At 31.3% G+C, this 23,028-nt stretch overlaps 1 protein-coding gene across 5 annotated transcripts in view; it reads right to left on the bottom strand.

Annotated features, from left to right (window-relative positions):
• LOC142317419 (uncharacterized) overlaps window positions 1-23,028 on the bottom strand; it is a 116,580-nt gene that overhangs the window by 1,961 nt on the left and 91,591 nt on the right. Inside the window, exons 4-7 of one of the 5 annotated variants that reach the window (XR_012754745.1) lie at window positions 16,029-16,178; window positions 15,792-15,926; window positions 6,652-6,798; window positions 4,010-4,138 (exon numbers count right to left, since the gene is read on the bottom strand). Coding sequence is in view for 2 of the 5 variants with exons in the window: in XM_075353975.1 (XP_075210090.1) it covers window positions 15,792-15,926; window positions 16,029-16,175 (282 nt within the window). In the remaining 3 variants the exon portion in view is untranslated. Of the gene's footprint in view, window positions 1-4,009; window positions 4,139-6,651; window positions 6,799-15,790; window positions 15,927-16,028; window positions 16,179-18,168; window positions 18,615-23,028 lie in introns of those variants that run through there. The other 4 variants (XR_012754744.1, XM_075353975.1, XM_075353974.1 and 1 more) reach the window with 4 other exon arrangements.

Here is a 23,028-nt window from a genome sequence, read left to right as displayed (position 1 = left end):
GTAATATCTTATAACACAGCCTCAAATGACAGGATATATCCCCAAGATTTGTTCAGTATACTCTCAGATTCAGCAGAACACACATGTGCAGACAAGCCAAACAATAAATTTATAATAAATAAAATGAAAACATCTCTTACTGCTTGCTTTTTTTCAAATTCTTACAATTAGCACTTTTGTGGTGTGCATCTTTTCATCAATGTATTAAATATTTTTTAAAGTTACAAATTTAAAAAAAAAAGTTTTTAATGCATCTGATGAAGCGGTGTGTATCGCAAAAGCGCTAATATATATACTTACACACATAGGGTGATAAACTTAAAAACCGAACAGAGAGCTTGAACTGCAGTTGTTTGAACACCACCTTTAACACTTCTATTAGCATCATTATTGGTTGTGAATGTTACTACTCTAATCTACTGCTGTCAGTTGTAAACTATTCACAGTTCAGTGTGCAACAAGTTTCACTCTGTGAGTAGTTTTTTCTAACAATGCCCTTAATAGATCAAGGAATGGGTTCTTGTTTTGGAAGCTAATTACTGTTCTCAAATCCTTTCCAGGAAGGCATTAAATATTCGCTGAAAAATTTGTGAATGATAGAATCCCAGCAAAGAGTAGCTTATACGATTCAGTTAGAAAAAGGCATACGAGGCCGATTTCAAATTGCACAACGAAATAGATGACCTTCTGTTATTACTCCAGAGGCCATAGCCACCAATATTCGAAGAAGGATTTGTCGACCAAAAAATTTATAAAACAGTGATCAAAATAAAGCGATGTAAAACACTTATTTTGCCTTAAGATTCTTCACTGTTTAAATTTGAAACCGTATCGTGCAACAACATATGAGAACAAACTGAAATAACTTAATGCGATTCAGCTTCTCAAAAACATTGTCGATGGACAGATAGACCCGACAATATATTTTTTGTCAGATGAGGCGCGGTTTCAATTATCAAGGTTGGTGAATGAAACTCTTGCTGTTTCTGGTAATTGTATAGGGGGGCCATTTTTATTTTTACTGTACCGTCAATATAAAAGTGTTCTGTACAATTTTCAAACAATTCTATACCTTATTAACAGATTGTGGGGGAAAAAATGGCTTCTTTCATAAAGACGAAGAAACAATGTGTTGCACATAAACAACTCTTCGGCATACATTCGTGCAGCCTTTACTGTCACCAGAGGACAGTAGCATCTGTGTTCCCCAGATTTGTCTAGTTGCAATTTCTTTCTTAGGTTATTTGAAGGATTAGTTATAAATTGAAGTCCTACACTAGAAATAAGTGAAGGCAAACATTCACAACAAAAAACTAAAGTAACTGAGAACATTTTGCGTCAGGTGACTCTCAGTACGATTACTTTAGCATTGCTGCATCAACTGCACAGGGTGCTAACTTTGAATATCTTTTGTAAAAATATAATATGTTAAATTTTTCTAATGTAAATACAGAATTAAATTTTATTTTATTTTCATTTCATTAATAAAATTTTACATCACAAACATGTTTAGTCTGTACCGGGTCTGTTTTAAATTGCTTACCTGATAAATATTCAAATACGACAACCCGATACAATTAACAACAAATCATCCAGAGCTTATTAAAATGTAAAAGAGGTTAAAATTACCCACATTTCAGTCATCAATTAAGTTTCAAAATAACACCTTTGCCCGACCATATTGACCGTTTATCATTCACACACAGCTTAATAAGTCGATATTAATTAAACAGAATTAAAAACAATTTTTTTTTTATGACAAACACAGAAATAACAATATTTATATTAATTTTTAAGAAGTTAAACTGTATGAAATCCAAAATTTACAAATCAAGTAATAATAATGATAAGGTGGAGCACCAATTAATAATGATAAGGTGGAATAGTGGAGCACCAATTTTCCAGATGTCCAACAACTGGACTACTTAAATTCAGACTACAGAATTAAAAAAAAAAAAACTAATACATTAATTGAAAAAATTAAAGCTTTGCTTCAAAAGGACTTTTTTTATCAATTTTTATTTTACTGGATTTCTTAACCAACTTTTTGCAATTCATTTAGCAAAAACATATACAGTGGAATTTCTATAACTCGAATATTCAAGGGAATAAAAAAAAATTCGACTTACAGGAAATTTGAGTTACAGAAACACACATGTTATGAAATTACTACTCCACTGTAAATTCACTCACATAAAACGTGCAGCACTATTTAAGAAAATATTGCACTTTTTCCATACAGTCTTATTATATCACAGCAATATTATTACACAACATAATTCAGCATTATAAATACTCAATGATAATCAATTTATTACACAAAAATCATTAATGAATGAAAAATACAAAAGGGTATAACTTAATATAAATAGTAAAACATACCGTTGTTGTATATAAAACACAGTTCAATTTTAAACGTTTTTAAAATAAAAACAATAATAAAGTTTTAAAAAATAAAATGAAAAGTGAAGAATTGGCTCTTTTGTAAAAAAAAACTGAATTTTTAAAAATTGATTACAAAAAATTATTGAATGTTGTTTAACATTTATTCTGATGGAGTGCAGTCAACCATTTTTCTATATCTGCCACAGTGGAAAAAACCAATTCTGGTACATAACCTTTTGACTCGACGAATTATCAAACAGAATCAACACAATCAGTAACTCCCATTAAAGTTGGGATCGGTACGCAGGGTAATTCATTATTGTTGTTATCTGAATCGGTCTCTATGGTGTCATTCTCATTTGCCTTTGCGTTAACAGTATTGATTACAAAAATCATCAGTAGGGTATTCGGCTACTATCAAATCTTCATCTATAGAAACATAATCCCGAAAAGTTACGTTGCCGGTTACTTGCAAAACATCGGTAACAGACTCCCAGTCATGATCATCACCATTATTGTTGCTAGAACAAAGATTTTTCACTGCTAGTTTGTTCACATTCTGACAAAATAACCGGTTATGGGTTTTTAAATTCAGCTTTTTTAAAACAAAGGTTTTTTGTAATTCAGCTTATTACAAACTTCTTCATTTACACTGGCACTATGAACATTTTAAAAAATTATTCCACGTCTAACTAAACTTATTAAGGCAACCAATACTAGCTTTGAAATCCATACGATTGAACTGTCTCGCAAAGTAATCGACTTTCTCGTGTAAATTTGATCCACTGATAGGTAAATTTCGATCGTGACTGTTTTTAAACCTCTCTAAAACAGGATAAGAACACCCTTGTTTACAGTAGCAAACAAACCTAAACAGACATACAAAAACTACGCATATGAGCTGAGACGATTATAAAGACACACTGACCGTGTTGTTTAATGTCCTTTATAGAACTGTCTTATGACAAACGAGTTCCAGTGAATACTGATGCCTGATGTATAAGATTTCACTTCCCTCTTTACTGTATGATGATTCTTCCTTCTTTTTTTTTTATCGCATAGTAACAGAAGTGAATCGTGCTTGTTTCATGTTTCTGAACTGAAAATAGGATCAGTATTATATGCCTAATGTTAAAACTTTACTTTTTTGTAATAAACTAATCAAATTTTTTACTTTGACTTATAGGATTTTTGTTAGAGTTAAAGGAATTGCATTTTTGTATAACGTAATACAATTTGGCAGGGAATTAAAATAAATATTTTGAGTTATAGGTATTCGAGTTACAGGAATTTGACTGTGTATATATATATATATATTTGTATTTTGTCCTTTGTTAAACTAATTATTAATGATAATTTCTACACACTGCATTTTTTACACTGTTACTGTTTTTTTTCTTACACTGCACATGTATTCAAAATTTAATTTTAATTTTACTGATATACTTTATTTCTTTATATACATTTTTTTAACTAAACGTGTTACCAATTAAATATTAGAATGGCATATCCAGTATATAAGATAGCCATTTCTTAAATTATCTTTTCCAATTATCCAGATTTGGCCTTGCAAAGGTCCATCTGGGTAAAATGTTCCACTGTATGCAAAATATAATACCCTTACCCCTTCATTTTCGACTTTTAAATTTTCTGATTTAATTAAGTCGGTCTTTTCAACTGCTAAAGGATCTTTTTCAGTATCACTATTAATAACATCCAGCGGTTCCTCTTTCAGTTGTACTAAATCTACTTGCTGTAATAAAAAACAAAAAAAAGTTTCGCTACAAAGTAAATATGTTTATGATTTTTTGTATAATTTATAACATAAAAATAAATTGTATCTCCAATTCACTCACCACACACATTAACAGTACAGCCACAGTTAAATTATTATTAATATTAGATGACTAATAAACCAGGTTATGTATGGGAAAACATCAAATACATTTCTTTTGTTAAATATTATCATCCATATTTAAATGTTAAAAATGCTGCTACTCACCTTATGGATTATTCTATAAATTGAAATCTTTTATATTCAAATAATTTGTTAAACTGCTGCGGTAATTTTCCTGGTTTTATTTTTTCCAATCTTACCGACATCAGTGTTAATTTTGCTTACAGTGAAATTTTTTATCGTGATAATTATCATTTACCACAGTTACCGTATTTTGAATTCTAATCTTATACCGGATAATAAAAATATAAATTTTGTAATACAACATTTAATAAATGAATTTGAGTCTAAATAATATTTATTTATTTTTTAAACAGCCACACAAGATTGATGCTTTTGCATGGAACACGGAAATGGAATTTTATAGCACAAGAATAACACCATGCATGACTAAAATTTGATATTCATCATAATATAGAAATTTTTGTAAAGGAATTGCAACAATGTATTATTATAAATATTCTTGATTTTCATTTACCAAATATACGTATAAAAAAATGTAATTTTCGAAGTATTTTTTTCTGGTGTACTTATTATCACTATTATTAACCCCTTACCAGTCATCGACGGAATATTCCAATATAAACTTTTTGTCTGGTTATAATTCATTCTCTACCATAATATTCCGTTGTTTTACTTTTTTTTTTTCTTTAATAGTATTCTACAATGACAGATAACGCTAGTTGTAAGGTTAAATACAGTATGAAGCGAGGGATTTTCATATGTATTTGATCGTAATCAGCCGATCTGCTGCAACCCATCAGGTTGGTCTAGTGGTAAACATGTCTTTTGCAAATCGGTTGATTTCGAAGTTGAGTTCTAAGGTTCAAATTCTAGTAAAGGCAGTTACTTTTATATGGATTTGAAGACTACATCGTGGATACCGATGTTCTATGGCGGTTTGGTTTCAATTAACCACACATTTCAGAAATGTGTCGACCTAAGAGTCTACAAGACTACACTTTATTTACACACATACATATCATCCTCTGATGTAATCCTGACGGTTGTTCCGAAGGCTAAACAAAAAATAAAATAAAAAGCTGACCTGCTGTAATGGCGAAGTGTTTATTTACAGTGTTCTATGAAGTCGGACTCTGAGCATTATATTTCTTATTACATAGTGAAATTCTATAAATATATCAGTATATAAATGTATAATTATGGAAAAAACTTGCGTGCAAATAAAATTATTCAGATAACTGCGTAAATATCTTATACACACGTGTGACAGAAAATTTGTATATAAATTGCTCAATATTTCTAAGTGTGAAATAATATATATCTTGCATGCAAAAAAAAATGGTTTTAAATGACATATTATGTCATAATTAGTCAAAATACATACTTTAAAAATAAAATTCTATTTAAAATAGCCTTAAGGAGCAAGTACATATAGAATTTAATAAGAGAAATATAGTGAATAATGTAAGAGAAATATAATAGTTTTTAAGAGAAATATAATGTTTACTATCTTGTTCATTTACTCTTACATGTGTTCATGTTAGTTGCCAATCCAGATGCTGCTACTGTAACCGAGTGGTCCACGTGATGTGCCGGCAAAAAAAAAAAAAAAACAGCAAACACAGTTATCACAAATTTAATTCTGAGAAATTATAAGTCAACTTAAAACAAATATAGGGGTTGTTCAGATAAATCATAACTTGGCAAAGAAAACTGAAAATTTGGCAATAAGTTCTTTAAACTTTCAACTTAGTTCATTTACAATTCGATACATTTACTCAGATTTTTCAACTTTTGAATATTTTCAGTCAGATTTTTCAACTTTTGAATATTTTCAGTATCATGTGATTTTTTTGAACTGTGTGATGTAAGCTGTTATCTCACCTTAGCATCATTGAAATTGATCTTTGTCTAGCGAGCAATTTCATCAGGTTTGGGAAGGGAAGTAATCACAGGAGCCAAATCAGATGAATAAAGCACATGCTTCCACAAGTCATTGTCAAAGCGTAAATTTTAATGAAGTTTTGCAGCTACAATCCAATACATGTTACAGGCGCATTAATGTAGTAAAGTAGCATTATCTTTTTGGCCAATGTGGCAGTCCCAATCGATCAATCTGGTAAAGCATCAGAAGCATTTGGTAAAGCAACATTTTAAATTCAAGTATTATTAAAGAAATAACCAAAACACGGTAAAATATGTAATGAAGTCAAATTAAAGAATCAACAGTAAGTGCATATATAAAGTTTCACTCATATAAGTAGCTCGATGAATACACTTTGAGAGAGCAAGCATAAACTTCATACATCACTTTCATTATAAAATAATTGCATGATAAAACTTACCGCTTCATTTTTAATTTCATGATCTTCATATTTAATAAACTCGGTCCCTTCAATCGCAACAGTTCATCGCAACACTTCAGTCACTTCATTATAAGTATCGTAACCGTTACAGAGTGGCTCCTCTCTCCCTTGCAACGATTCACTTTCCTAAAACATAAAATCAACAATTTAATGTTACTGTTAACGATATGGTGAAATTTCCCATATGACATGACAAAAAAAAACCCAAAAGTAAATAAAATTATACTTACACAATCAAGTGTAATATCTTCAAACTAGACTCCTTGAGTTGAGCTAGGCCTATATTCCACGAACATTCATTATATCTGTGAGCTTTGTTTTTGATAAAGCTGTGACTTTATTTTCGAGGCTGAGGCAATAGCTCATATAGACGGTAATATAGAACAATATCCTTGCGCTTATGAGATCCTTACTTCCCAGGAAAATTATTACATTAAATCACAACAAACCTAGACTTAGATGTCTTAACATGTTCCATACAGTTGTTCCCATCGTCAAGAACGCACACTTCTACATTGTGTTCTATTGGTGTCTACATCAATCTTTTGTAGCTACGCCGTTTACTATACTATGCTGTACACTACATGAAGTATTTATTTATCTTGCCCGTTCTTGACTCCGGCAACAAGAACAGTGGTTAGAGGCAGTAAAACGTTTTTGAAATATTTTATTTTTTTTTATTTCCAGAAAAAAAAATTACAACATATTCTTGTAAAAACCTTTCTTTATTATACAGAACTTTATCGATAAACAAAAAATCGTCATTAGTTTTCATTAGAGATTTTTTTTGACAACACACTTTTATTAAGAATAAACTGGTAAATACATTTAAAAATCAAATTAGAAAAATGTCAATAATAATCATTATTTTGTTACTTGTATCACTACTATCAGTGCTAAATTCACTTTCAGGTTCATAATTCCTCATGAAGACATAATCTTATTTAATCTAAAGAACAAACATCACTAACTAACTACTTTAATGGTTGGTTACACGCAAACTGAGGAGCAGCATTGCAACACCAAAATTATTGATCGAACGATCTGACAAGAATCAACATGTCTGTATTCAATGACCCTATATAACGCAAGACGTAAGAGCCATGAAATATTATAGTCTTCTGACATGCATGAATGATTATGTCTGTGTGTTTTTGTCTGAGAGAAACAGCCGCTATAAATATATAACTTCATAACATAAAATTGGGTTTTGGCACTACGCACAAGAATATGATATACAAAGAAACGGCTATTGACCCCAGGGTCAAGAACACAATATCAATAAAATTAAGAAAAATTAACACTGTATGCCTATTATTGTTTGGGAACACATATAACAAACAAATAAAACAGCCCCGCTTTTGATTAAGTTATACCAAGAATTACACCTGTCACTAGTAAATTAAATTTTCTTGACCTCAGGGACAAGAACCGTAAAGAACATGTTAATCAATTAATTCAGACTTCTTGTATTTTAACAACAAGCATAAATATAAATTTTCTAATTTCTTTGTGCGTACTTGTGGATTAAATTGCGTGTGTACTATTATGTCATTAAACAAAGAATTATACTACACAAATTGTAGATTTGTTTTTTGTTGTTATTTAATATAATTTTGTAATAATTTAATAATAATTCGGTTGATTCAGCAATGTTGAAAGGAGTGCTGTTATGGAGGACTTTTATAACAGACTTTAATCAAAAACAGAATCTTCATTTTCATCATATAAAATTGGAGGCAACATAGTGTCGGTGAGTTTTTAATTTAACTTATTACAGTACATAAAATATGCAACACAATATGTAAAAACCCTTAATTAATATACATTTAAGCAGCATTTAAGAGTGTCCAGCAACTCTTAGGAAAGAGAAGATAGTTATAGGGAAAATAGACTGGTTCTTATTAAAAAAAATATGTCCATACGGGTTTCAAGTTCAAAGAAAACATTTCAAAGGGCTAGAAAAACTTTTCTGGTATTCAGTAATCATTTCTTTATTCTACAGATTTTTTTATTTATTTTATTATCATATTTAGAGGATTAGTTCTACAATGAAGTTAATGAATTTAATTGAATTACCATACATAAATAATTATCTATCTTGAAGACCAACAGAATATTAAAGCCTTGTAAATTACCTCATATAACAGGTGAAGTGTATCCTGGTGGGTAATGCATCTAGCAAAAAGAGAAATGATCTATTTTAATTTTCAAGGGAAAATGTTTTAGTTTTTTGGGATAGAAGTGACATTTCCAATTTCATTGTCAGTAAGTAATATTTATAGTCGCTGATACTCTCATACAGAATTTTAAAAACTTTGCTTGAGTATTACGATTTTCACTCTGTATAAAAATCAATTATTATTAATGAATAAGTAAGTCTTAAGAGAATAAAGCTCACTGAAATGAAAACACATTTAATCAATAAATCACTCTCAGGCTTGATTTTTAATTGCAACTTACTCATAAATTATGAAAGTAAATAATTTATTTTGTCGATCATCAAAAATTTCTCTAACTGCAACGGCATGTAGTTTCTGCCTTAATTTAGTCGTTTGAAATTATATTTTAACAAATGATACGTCATTTTGTCATAATAAAATTCTTAATGATTAAGCCACTAAATTCAATTTTAATAAAACTTATAAGATGAAGAAGTAATAATGATTTCAAAATTAACGTAATCATCGCAATGTAAAATTAACAAGTTTATTTATAGACTAGTAAAGAAAAATTATATTTTTATTAAACTTTTTGGCATATTGTTTTTTCTTTTTGGGTGATTTAATGCAGTTCCAGGTGAGGCACAGTAGCAGGAAAGTTTCTATTATCAAGAAATAGTTTCTAAAAAACCGAACTCATCTTCCAGCTATTCATGATGCAGCCTACCATCGACATCATCTGTCCTTCCAATCTGCTCTCACCCATTTCACATAAAATATTTACAATATTAAATCTAATGTTTATTTCTGAATCATTCTGTTATCACATACCATTACTTTGTTCTAAGTACTGTATTAAATTCTTAAACTTATAAATTCATTTTTTATGATTTTACCTTCAAATATCTTTTGTATACCAAAAGAAAAAAAATTCAAAAAAGTGGGCCATATGAAGCGTGTTCAAAAAAAGAGAATTTTGAAATTTTTCAGGTTGTATTAGTCTGATTCTCAGGATTTTTTTGCTGTACTGGTAAACATGTCTGAAGAGTATTTGTACATTTTTAGTCATATTGGATGTTTTGTCTGTTGTCAGCTGTCAAAAGGATAACACATGTTTTGGTACGATCGGTGATTTTTTCTTGTATAAATAATGTATCAGAGAATTTGTATTAAATTTTGCTACAAGAATGGAATAAAGTGTAGCGATGTTTTAAAAATGTTAAATATTGCTTTTGGTGAGTCTGCTATGAGTAAAGCAAGGGTTTACGAGTGGTATAAGCATTTCTAAGGTCTTGAAGACATTGAAGACGACGAGCACTCCAGCACATCAACTAACGATACGTGGAAAAAGTGAAAGAAATGAATTACGAGTGGTCACCGAATCAAAATCTGAGAAATCGCTGTTGATGTTGGGATATCAATAGACTCATGCCGTGAAATTTTTTAGGATGTTTTGGATATGAAACATGCGACACCAAAATTTGTTCCAAAAGTGTTGAATTTCGAACAAAAACAGCAGCGAATGGAAGTTGCTGAGGAGTCGCTAAATAAAGTCAACAACGATGCAGACCTACTGAAGTGAGTCATTACAGGTGATGAAACACGGGTTTATGGATATGATATTGAAACTAAGGAATTGTTCCAGTAGAGACATTCTGAACCACCAAGACCGAAAAAGGCTCGACAAGTACGGTTGAAGGTGAAGGTTATGGTCACCGTGTTCTTTGATTTTAACGCCATGAGCATCAGTTCTTACCAGAAGGTCAGACAATCAATAAGGAGTATTACCTACAAGTCTAACATTGTTTGTGTGATGCAATCTGAAAAAAAGCCCGGATTTGTGGCAACACAATTCATGGCTTTTGCACCATAATAATGTGCCTGTTCACACTTCATTGCTTGTTAGTCAATGTTTAGTCAAAAACAACACTATAATGATTTCTTTTTGGGGGTGAAAAACGCCTATGGCATAATCATCGCCCAGATTTTTTTAAATAAAAAAATAAAAGAAACTAGGAGTAGTCTAAAAGATAAATAAAACTTACAACTAATATCACAGATAAAAACTAAAATAAAACCAAAAGTAAATAGACTTTAATGAAGTCCAATATGGTTGTAAAGCGCCCATTGTCGGATAACAGAATGACTAAAAAGAAAACTAAAATAACAAAAATGAAATAAAACTTAAAACTAATACAAGCTATATAATAAAAAATTAAAACTAAGTTAAAAACAAAGATAAAAAAAAAAAATGAAATAAAACTTAAAAGTAATATCATTAAAGACTTGCATCTAATATCACTAAAACCTTACAACTAATATCACAGACAGTCTTAAAAATAGAATACATTAATTAAAAATAAAAAAGCATAAGTAATAAAAAACTACATAAAATTTAACAAAGTTTGATAGGGAATGTAAAAGGCTCCCTACTCGGATAACAGAATCAAAAACACAAAACCACAAAGATTAAAATAAAAAACAAAACATATGTAACAATATTAAATTTTTTGTATTAACCCAGCGCTATGCGAAAACAGAAACATCCGGTTTAAAACTTCATTACCATTGCTCAAGACACCACCGATGTTTCTGAGTAGTTAAAATTTACGATGCAACGCCGCATAACATATGCAATCTATGAGTATGTGGCGCACATTCATGTGGCAATTGCATCATACACATAGGGGTGCATGTCCTGCTGACATCAGGTACTCATGTGTGACTCTCGTATTTCCTATTTCCAATCTACAGAGGACCATTTCCAAATGACGAGTTTTTCTGCATGAGGAGTCCCATGGTAAAACAGAATCTTTAATGTGACAGAGTTTATTATCAACGGTAGCCGTCCAGTCACCTTGCCACTTTCCTCATACGGATTGTTTTACATGATTAATAAAATCAGAAGTAGCAACACAAGTGGTGAAAGGAGGTTGATTACATACGTCTTTGGCATAGGAATCTGCATGTTTATTACAGGAATCCCAACATAGCTAGAGACCCAGCAGAAACTTACTTGTGTGTTGCGATTATTCAACTTGGTGATTGTGTTGTACATTTCAATGACGATAGAACGTCTGGAATAAAAGTTTTCCAAGGCTTGGAGATCACTACACGAGTCACTACAAATAAGGATGTTTCTGTACTTAGGGTTAATGATATTTAGAGCCTTATTTATAGCATGTAGTTCAGCAGTAAACACACTTGTAATACCTGGTAAACCAAACATATAAGTTCTATCATTGACAACAAACGGTATCGTTCTGTTTCAATCTATTAGTGTACATCACCACGTCTGAGTTCATCTTGGAGAACACACTGAAACATTTGCTGGAAAACTGTAGGTAGTGTTGATTGTTTATTGTATGTCGTAAGGTCAAACGTAAAATTTATAAGGTTTATTCCCCACGGAGGATATGAGCACGGATACATTGGAAAGAATGACGGTGTACATTTATATGCTGCAGTAGATGTCGGGCACGGACACCTACAGGAGCAGTACAACGTGGATGGTCCTCATATCTTCCTAAATTAGGATTTCTAAGGACTGAGTCGAAAGCCAGGTGATTTCGCTGTCCTTTGAGGCGATCAAAATAAGATAATAAAAGCTGGTTCCGTCTATCCTAAAGTGATGGCTCAGCACAGTCTACAAGTAAGCTTGCAACAGGGCTTGATCTAAATGCACCTGTGGCAAGCCGAAGGAAAGCATGATGTACAGCATCCAGCATTTTAAGCACGATATGACGAGCTGAAGAGTAGGAGACAAAACCATAATCTGAACAGGAACAAACAAAGGAATAGTAAAAACGTATCATAGATGATCGATCGGCTACCCAATTGGTGTTACTAAGGACTCGCATATCATATCTAAAAGTTTGGAACATTTTGTTTTTAATTCTTTGATATGTTTGACCCAAGTAAGACGGCTATCAAAAATTAATCCTAAAAACTTGATGTAAGGAGAGATGGCAATAAGCTCTCCGTTGAGAAAAACATGCACAATAGAAGGGTTTTGTAACAAAGAAAAGACTACACATTTTGTTTTTTCGGATGAAAACTTGAAGCCGGTACCCTCGACCAAGCTTCAAGGTGAGAATATAGTGTAACACGTAATGATACCCAAGCCCCATGTGACTTTCTTTTTCTATTCCCAAAAATAAAGAGACCTTAAAAGGACGTCATTTCACAAGCATAGATAGATTAAAAGCGAATCGCTGTAAGAACTAAACACTATTCCAAACATCGAGTTCCAGAAATGTTTTGCACATTGGAAAAAGCACTGGCATAAGTGTATATCTAATGGGGACTATTTTGAAGGGGATAACATTAATGTATATGAATAAATAAAATTCTTTCCAAAAAACAAAAATTCTCGTTAATTTTGAACACACCTCATATTATAATTTCTCTATCAAAAACCATAATTTCATTTTACAATTTATTTTAAATACATTTTACTCTATCTCTTTTTAGAGCTTAATTTATTGTTAATTTTGTACAAAATGAATGTGCATTTGTCACAGATCATACAACAGTTCATAGTATTAAACAGATTTTAGTAAATGTCTGCTCATATTCTTAATTTATAAATATTATATTGATGTTTTGGGTGGTGAAGTTTCTTAAAATTCCTTTTTTATTTTTTCTAAGTATGTCTTCTGCACTATAAAACTTGTGGTAAAACTACGGTTATATAGTATCTTAATTTTGTGTTTTTGGATAAGGATTTTCTCATTGTGAATGTTCCTTGTAAATTGATAAGCCACTTCCTTCTTTTTCTAACTAGCAGGGCAGGGCTCATTTTGCTCACCCAATTGTTGCTCCCTGAACCCTTGACGCATTCATTTGCTCATGTCTGTGAGAATATTAAGTATCTTACAGAAATATTTTAAGAAAAGAAATATTAGTCTGTTGAGAATATTTTTCTGAACATTATAGTGTTTTTATATTTAAAATAGGCTTAAGGAGCGAGTAGATATAGAATTTAATATTTTTTCAGAGAAATATAATAGCCATATTGATAACAAGGAGTTGAGTTAGGGATGCTACCTTGTTTAATTAGCCTTGTGTGTTTGTGTTAGTTTGCAGTCCAGCTGGTGCTATTGGCGTAGAGTAGACCACATGGTTTGCTGGTTGGATGCACGGCAACCATTCTCTCCTGTTAAATCTCCGGTTAAATACCATTCTCCTGTAAGAATCCTTTTCTTTTTTTGCTGCTAAATATTAACTAATACCCTTTTCTTTTATAAGTAAATAAAATTACAAATATAAAAAATAATAATCTATGCAAAGAAATTAAATTAAATAATCTCTAAATTAACTGACAATAGACTGCCAGGAGAGTCGGCTGACCCACCACCATTGGTTTTCTCTGCGTCAATAGCAGCTAAAATAAAAATGTGAGCACATACAAAAAACAAATCCACCAACCATCCTTTTTCATAGAGAGTGATATACATTAATGGTAATCATTTCACCTAAATATGTAATTTTTTGATATTTAAATATTAAAATGTTTGATTTTTTTTATCTATTCTCCTTCTGAAATTTTCATTATTGGGATTTTGTTTCTATTATTAGCAAACTATGTTGTTTAATTGTATGAAATATGTACCAATTTTGTTTAAACAATTTTCTAAATCTTGAATATTGATGTTCACCTTTATGTCTCTAGCCAAAATTATTATGTTGTCAGAAATGTTAAAATATTTATACCGTAAATTAATTTTCACAAAAAATAATTTTTCACTTATCAAATAAAAATCTAATTCTTCATGATTTTTAATTTACTCATAGCTGAAAAGATTCATCTACATATCTACTGTTAATCACAGTAAGAGAAAAGTGAGAAATTTTAATTATTTTAAAACAGTTGAAAGATAACATTATTTTAAAATGGTTGAAAGAAAAAGACTTTCAGGCTGTACGAGATAATTCATAAACGTTTTACCTCCACTAGACAAATGCATCTCTAAGAGTCATTTTACAATATTACGATGAATATTACTACTCTTGTTCTGACAAAGATAACCCAAAATTTTGCCACCAAAATTTCCACCAGTCCCTTGTAATTCATTCATACACTCGGATACATGTCAGTACCACTAACATATTATTTTTTTGGTTGTAGGTAATGAAAAATAATAATGAACTGAAATTTTTTTGGTATAAATTACGAGGCAAAATTAATTGTTTTACACATGACAAGTATAAATTATTTGTTAAATCACTGATAAAAAAAATTAGGAAACAGTTATCACAAATTTAATTCTGAGAAATTATAAGTCAACTTAAAACAAATATAGGGGTTGTTCAGAAAAATTATAGCTTGACAAAGAAAACCGAAAATTTGGCAATAAGTTCTTTAAACTTTCAACTTAGTTCATTTACAATTCGATACATTTACTCAGATTTTATAACTTTTGAATATTTTCAGTATCATGAGATTTTTTTGAACTGTGTGATGTAAGCTGTTATCTCACCTTAGCATCATTGAAATTGATCTTTGTCTAGCGAGCCATTTCATCAGGTTTGGGAAGGGAAGTAATCACAGGAGCCAAATCAGATGAATAAAGCACATGCTTCCACAAGTCATTGTCAAAGCGTAAATTTTAATGAAGTTTTGCAGCTACAATCCAATACATGTTACAGGCGCATTAATGTAGTAAAGTAGCATTATCTTTTTGGCCAATGTGGCAGTCCCAATCGATCAATCTGGTAAAGCATCAGAAGCGTAATGCTTCCCATGATTGCAAGTTCAACATTTTAAATTCAAGTATTATTAAAGAAATAACCAAAACACGGTAAAATATGTAATGAAGTCAAATTAAAGAATCAACAGTAAGTGCATATATAAAGTTTCACTCATATAAGTAGCTCGATGAATACACTTTGAGAGAGTGATTATAAACTTCATACATCACTTCCATTATAAAATAATTGCATGATAAAACTTACCGCTTCATTTTTAATTTTATGATCTTCATATTTAATAAACTCGGTCCCTTCAATCGCAACAGGATCTGTCACTTCATTATAAGTATCGTAACCATTACAGAGTGGCTCCTCTCTCCCTTGCAATGATTCACTTTCCTAAAACATAAACTCAACAATTTAATGTTACAGTTAACTACATGGTGACACTTCCCATATAACATTGCAAAAAAAACCAAACGTAAATCAAATTATACTTACACAATCAGGTGTAATATTAACTTCAATCGGTTGATGTGGTAAAAGCAAGCATAAAGTTTCCTCTGTGGTACCCCTTTCATTTTCTAGTTTGATATTGTTAGAAGACAGAATTTCATATTTGTAGATATTCTTTACAGGTATATACATTATCTTCAAAAATAAAAACATTCTAAGTTAAAATTTGATTATTTAAATAATAAATAATAGTAATTACTGAATTTTTATTAAATAAATACTCAAAATATTACGGTGTTAATTAGTCAATGTTAGCGAGCGTGGATTAAGTTTGGTTAAATTATATTTATAAAATAAATAAATAAATATAAATAACCATTTATATTCTGTTTTGAATCCGTTTCGGCCCATTTTTCACCGAAATTCGATTGACTACTTTGTTTTTAAATAAAGCTGTAGCTGCGGTGGCGTTAATATGTAAGTACCGTGGGTTGTTTTGAATTTTTTTTATTTGGTGAACCACACCACCACTGTTCCATGTTCACAAGTTTTGTCTACCATCACAACATTGAAAAGGAACATATACAAATATTCCACACTGAAATATCAGATGAATTCAACTCTATTACAATAGCGACTAATGGTAAATGGAAGTTCACGAGTCAAAGTTTTGGAATTTAGTAACAGGGGAATGAAATTATCAGATAACAGCATCTACTGCTTTCTGCAATATTTTGTTCTCCTATTACGTACCAGTGTGCATTACATCTCAGCAGCCCCTTGTACTTAAAATGTACTTTGAATCTCTCTCTCTCTCTCTCTCTCTCTCTATATATATATATATAAATTAAATTAATAAAAAAACAAATACATACTAAATGAACATTCTTCTAAGCGTAATATATAAATCAATTAGTATGTTTGATGTTTGCTATTGAATACATTAGACTATTTTCTTAAAAAAGCCATTTCAAAAGAATCCAAATGAAACATAAAATTCAAAGCTCAGTAATTCTGAGCAATTAATTTGATCACCTTCAATTATTTTCATACTTTAATAAACCATAGTAGATAAGCTTAGGATCGGGAAAATACAATATCTAAATGACCGATGATATCTAATGATATCTAAATGATTTGAATAGCGATGATCCGTGCAAGATCAAAGTCGGAGCTAAGATATCAATATTCTAATCAATTAACAATTAGTTTTATGAGTTACGGTGACCTGTTAAGCTAATAATCTGTTCTGTGGAGAGAGGTTACAGTTTTGTGGTAAAACTATAAACTACCTTAATAGTTGTTCGGTCTCAGATGAATGAGTGCTTTCTTTATAAGGTGATTAACCATCATATAAAAGACTAACATGTGGTGCAGTCTCTCTCTGTAGTAAGTATATTTCCATTAAAACATTAATTCGGCCAAGCGTGTTAAGTGTTAAGCATTGCCATACTTTGGTAATTTATCCCTAACTTCCCTCACAAAAATCTAACCTTAACTTCGACTCAAACCTTAATCCTAACCTCTCTCTATAGAATGGATTAACATCCAAACGTGTCTCAATAACTCATAAACTGATTACTACAGTATCGAGATAACGTGGGGCAGACTTTGACCTTGCATGGGTCATACGCTATCCAAAACTGCTTTTTGTAATTTAAATCTTGTGTTTTCCTGATCTGAGCATATCTACTACAGTATATTAAAGTTGATCAAGTAATTGCTTAAGTTTACCAAATTAAAAGAAAATGCGGTAATGGTTTTGAGAATTAAAATTAATAAAAATAATTCTGAAATAATACACATAAAACGTTTTTAGGGCCGTAATCAATAAATAAATAATAATGTGTAAGTTTAAAAACTTTACAGTACACTTCTAAGATATTTACTTTTAAACTCTGGTTGAATATGATTTAAAATTAGCCAAATTTATTTAAAATGTAGTGGAAAAATAAAATCGTTAAAAAAAAGATTTTGTTTACATATGCATTTATCTGTAAACAGTTATAAGCTACAAGCATTATGTTAAGAATTTTTTTTTTATTTATCGTTAAAATTATCTCGAGAGATTGACTACTTTGTAATGATATACAATAATAAAGAAAAACAAATAACATTGTGCACAAACGAAACGAAAAATTACTGTCACTGTTAAGTAAATGTGCAATTACAAAAAAAATCATACCGTAAGAATCACAGTCCTTTCCAAACAGTTCAATAACGTAAGGTATAACCATGTTTCATCTAGCTGTTCCAGCCTAAGTATAAATTTTTAAAATAACATGGATAAAACCTTTTCTCAACTCTGACTATAATTTTCCGTGTATGTTTTCGATGACGTTCACAACGTTGAAGAAAACGCAGGATTATATAACGTAAAAATTATTAAATAACTGTCTGCGAAAACAAAACTATTGTTTATGAATTATTAACAAACAACTATAAATATGCATACACAAAATGAACGAATTACAATTTTCTCTTTAAAACTGCATTTCTGAAGAACAGAAAAATATAAACTCCAGATAAAAGTAAGAAAAGTCATATTTAACAGTAATTAACACGTAATGAATATCAACGATCAACTAACATTAACTTTCTACAGTTTTAATTCAACCAGCACAACTCGCATACGCATGATTGTAACGGACAATAGCGATGGGATCTCTCGAATGAAAAAGTAGTAACAATTCGATTAATGAAATATATCGAGATATCCCGAATTACTAACTGCATCATTGGAATAACGTTCTCGTTTGGAATGCACTAATTACTAAGGTAGGCGAATAGTAAATTTTACTTCTATTTTTAATTCGTCACACGCTCGGATTTGGAAGATGAATAGGCAGAATGCTACTACTAAATGAAATACGAATGATGAGAGAATCTCGACGACTACTTTTCATTTTCCTTTACACACGATTACTAATTTCAGCAACGAGTTATTTATTTTCAGACGTGATTTCTCGCTACTTTGTTCACTATGCTACCACCGCTCCTATCAGTTTGAAAAAAACAAAATAAATTAAACTCAAACTCACCGAAACTGTACGTTATCATTTCCTTGTCTTAGGAATTAACAGATCCCCACACCGTTATCATTCCGCTTTCACTTTTATTAATTACACAAAAGATATCATTTAATTAAATAAGATGGCAGAATTACATAATTTTTTTTTAATTAAAAGAGAAGAATTAGATGCAGCACTGCAAAATTCTTAACTACAAAAATAATTATTAATTAAGTTCTGTCAGAAAATATGATAATATAGACGAGCAAGTAAAATAAAAATTAAACAAAATAAATGTTCTCCTTCGCTTTCAAATGTCATTTATATATTTTTTTAAACATTAGCTTACGCTCTATTTAATTTTATTCGCAAAAACACAAACTGAATTACGATTTTAATTTTTGTTCGTAAATTTAAAAGTTATTAAACTTAATATCAGGTAAAACAAGTTATAAAAGATAAATCGGTTTAAAATTCCGCATTAAAATAGCCATTTAAAAAATATATTTTGTCCACGTTTTTTGGAGAAAGTCTATTCCTACGCAAATTGGTTAGCTGTCCAGCCTTAAAAAACACTCTTTCTGAGGGAACTGATGTTGCAGGTATGCAGGAGTACCTTAAATTTATCTCGTATAATTCGGATAATGAATTTTTATGCAGTCTGATTAGATATGGCATTTCCAAATATTGTCGTATTTGAAATATTTCGGTTGTTTGGACGAATTTGTTGTGTCTGAGGTTCTAAGGTTTCATTTAACGGCAGAGTATCAACGTCCATTTGCCTGGAATTAATTAAATTTGTAACATTATCAGTTATCCATTTTTGGATATGCTTTACAGTTTCTTCTACGTCAAATGCGGTTTTTTAAATCTTGGATCAACAAAAGTATTACTTTTCAAATGGCTAAACGTAGTTGTTTTTTAGGCGGAGCTATATTTACTTTATTAAGTGAAATTTTACTACCTAATGTTTCGGGTAATTATGTAGAACAGGATCTACTATTACTGGTACTGTGCATCGGTGAGGTTGATTAATCGACGAAATACAAATTTCAGAAGTATTTCCTCTTTCGTTATTATTATTATTACCTAATTTTTCATTTAACTGTTAAATTTCATTTAAGAAAGGGAAATTTAGGTGGAATAAAAAAATTAATTTGTTACTTACAAAAGAGATTTAATAAAAAGCTGTTACATAATCGTTAAAGAATATGCTCAAAATGCCCCACCCCTTGCGGGCACGAAATCACACGCACGAAATCTTTTCAGCATATTAGCAGAAAACATTTTAAGAGTCGCATCGGAAATATTCGTGATTAAGTCTGTAAAAGTTCATCAATAGTGTGAAGATTGTTTTTGAAGGCCTCGGACTTAATATAGCCCCACAAAAAGCAGTCAGGAGATGCGAGGTCTGGGAACCTTGGAGGCCGTAAGCCCTTGCTTATTATTCCATCATCAAAGAACCGTTGCAGAAAATCCACGGTTTCTCGAGACGTGTGGCACATAGCGCCGTCTTGCTGAAACCGGCAATACCGTTCTTGAGGTTCCAGGACGGACACAAATCGGCGCACAATATTCCTGTATACTTCACCGTTTACTGTCTGTTCGAAGAATACGGGTCCGACTATACGATGACGACGTATCGCACACCAAGCACCAATTTTTTCAGGATGCAAAGATTTGTCTTGTAAAGCGTTAGGATTTTCAACCGCCCAAATTTGACAGTTTTGACTGTTCGCATAACCGTCGAGATGGATCTTCATCGCTAAAGATTACTGCGTTTAAAAATTCGATTCCGTTATCGTTTACGAGAGACCTAAGCCGACGGCTATATTGCAATCGCTTGTTTAAATCTGGAGACTGAACCTCTTGGACTCATAGTATGCGATACGGATACGACTTAAATTTTTTAGCGGCTTTATGAACACTCGAATACGACAAACCGACTCGCGCGGAAAGTTTTCGTAACCTTTTCCGTGTAGAATTGAGCGATCTTGTTTTCACATTCTCTAAAACGTAATCTGTCAAGCGAGTCGGTCGACCGCTACGTTTTCTGTCGCAACACTCACTACGTGTCTCTCGAAATCGTTTTGCTGGCCTAGAAATTGACGTTTCTTCTGGCGGAGGAACACCGACAAATTTAATTTGAAACGATTCTTTTACACTCGCGTACGATTTCGTAGCAAAATATCGTTCAAGAATCAAAACTCGTTGTTCTACGGTAAAAGATATTCTGTTCGTAACACGACCGGAAACGGCAGAAAAGCTTACACAGCTCAAGGAGAATCGACTCGCACTGCCGCATCTATACCGGTCGAGAGTTGCGCTACCGACTTCGTGTCGCAAAATAAAATTTCCCTTTCTTAGAAAAAAATGACCAGACATTAACAATCGGGTAACAGGACTGAAAAATCACTCTGTATTAAAGTGTACTCGTCAACTAATAATATTATTCAATGTTTGTACTCGTGAAAAAATATTAGTAATATTCATATTTCGAATGACTCATTCGATTATTTATAATATTATATTACCAATATCTCGATTATTAAAATCATCCGATTTTGCCCACCACTAATGGACCGATGATGCTAACATGAAAATTAGCTTCGGTGTAAATGCTGAAATTGTTTTTTATTTTGTTTAATACAATTTCCAAAAGAAAAAAAAATTATTACATTATAAAATAACGTTTTAAATAGTTCAAAATAAAAAGAAGAAAATTTGGAACAACTTGCGCTTGCGCTTCATGAGCAGTAGAAACAGCACGATTTGCAGTCACCAACAAAGCAGACACTGTACTGATGAAAAATTGCAGATGTCTTGTGTTCTGTACTTATAAGACGATCAAAAGACGTCTGCAGAGGGACAAGTCTGTTGTGAAACGCATTAATATTGATGCTTTTGGTCCCCTCTAATGAGAATCAAAAATAGAAAAATTAGCATTATCCATAAATACAGCATCTGAGTACTGGTTTGACAGATCATTATCCCACGCTCATGGCTCTGGAAGTAATGCTAGATGCCCAATTCTATATTGCTAAAGTAGCCATCTATTTGGTGGTGCGCGCGCGTATGTGTGTGTCTCCCTCACTCATTCTCTCTCTCTCTCTCTGTGGGTGTGTGTTTATCTTTAATACCAGTTCATAATAAAAAATAAATTTAATTTTTTTGATTTATTTAAACAAATGTGTATATATATATATATATAGCCTATGATACTTCCAGTAATGTAACGATTCCAAAGCAGGGCCATATGGTCTAAATCGGTTAAGCCATTGAGCTGCTATCATAGAAACAGCATAAATACCGACATAAATTACAATCCTTTTTAGGCAATCTTGTAAGATGTACCAAATTTTATGTTTACTATACAGTCTATGACACTACGGGTAATGTAGGGATTCCAACGGGGAGGGGGCATATATCTAGTGTCTTTTTTTGTTTAGCCTCCAGTCATCTATCTAAATCAGTTCACCGTTGAGCTGTTATGATGGAACATACATACATACATACATACACCCTAAATATATTACACTCTTTTTTGGGCAGTGATGTAAAAACTAAATTAGCCTGTGCTTAAATCATATATTGTCAACTTTTTCTTATTTTTAGTAAAGAAAGGTGATGAACTAGAGATTTTTATAGACCGGCCTTCAAAATAAAAATAATGCTGCGGTTTCTTATCAGTTGTACAATCATAAGGCCATTTTTGTCATCTTATTATTCAAATTTTTAATATCATTAAAAAATATGTTTACTTAATTACTGTGTTGGCAATCGGGCGAATTTCTCAAATGGATAAGCATTATTGGGTTTTCACTTACCGCTCTGTCTGAACTCAGCTATCAAGGTGATGTAAGAATACATCAATTTTTATTAGTTTATGTGTGGTTTAAACATATAAAAGAAGATGAAAATTTAATAACAGTTGGAGATTGGAATGCAAGCATTGGAAAAGACAAGGAACGAAATATGGCGGGTGAATATTGACTGAATAAAAGGAATGAAAGAGGGGACCGACTTATAGAGTT

The sequence above is a fragment of the Lycorma delicatula genome, chromosome 1 (assembly GCF_047948215.1).
Source record: "Lycorma delicatula isolate Av1 chromosome 1, ASM4794821v1, whole genome shotgun sequence".
Classification (NCBI taxonomy): Eukaryota; Metazoa; Arthropoda; class Insecta; order Hemiptera; family Fulgoridae; genus Lycorma; species Lycorma delicatula.
Note: the sequence above shows the minus strand (reverse complement) of the source record. Positions and strands in the feature narration are given on the sequence as shown.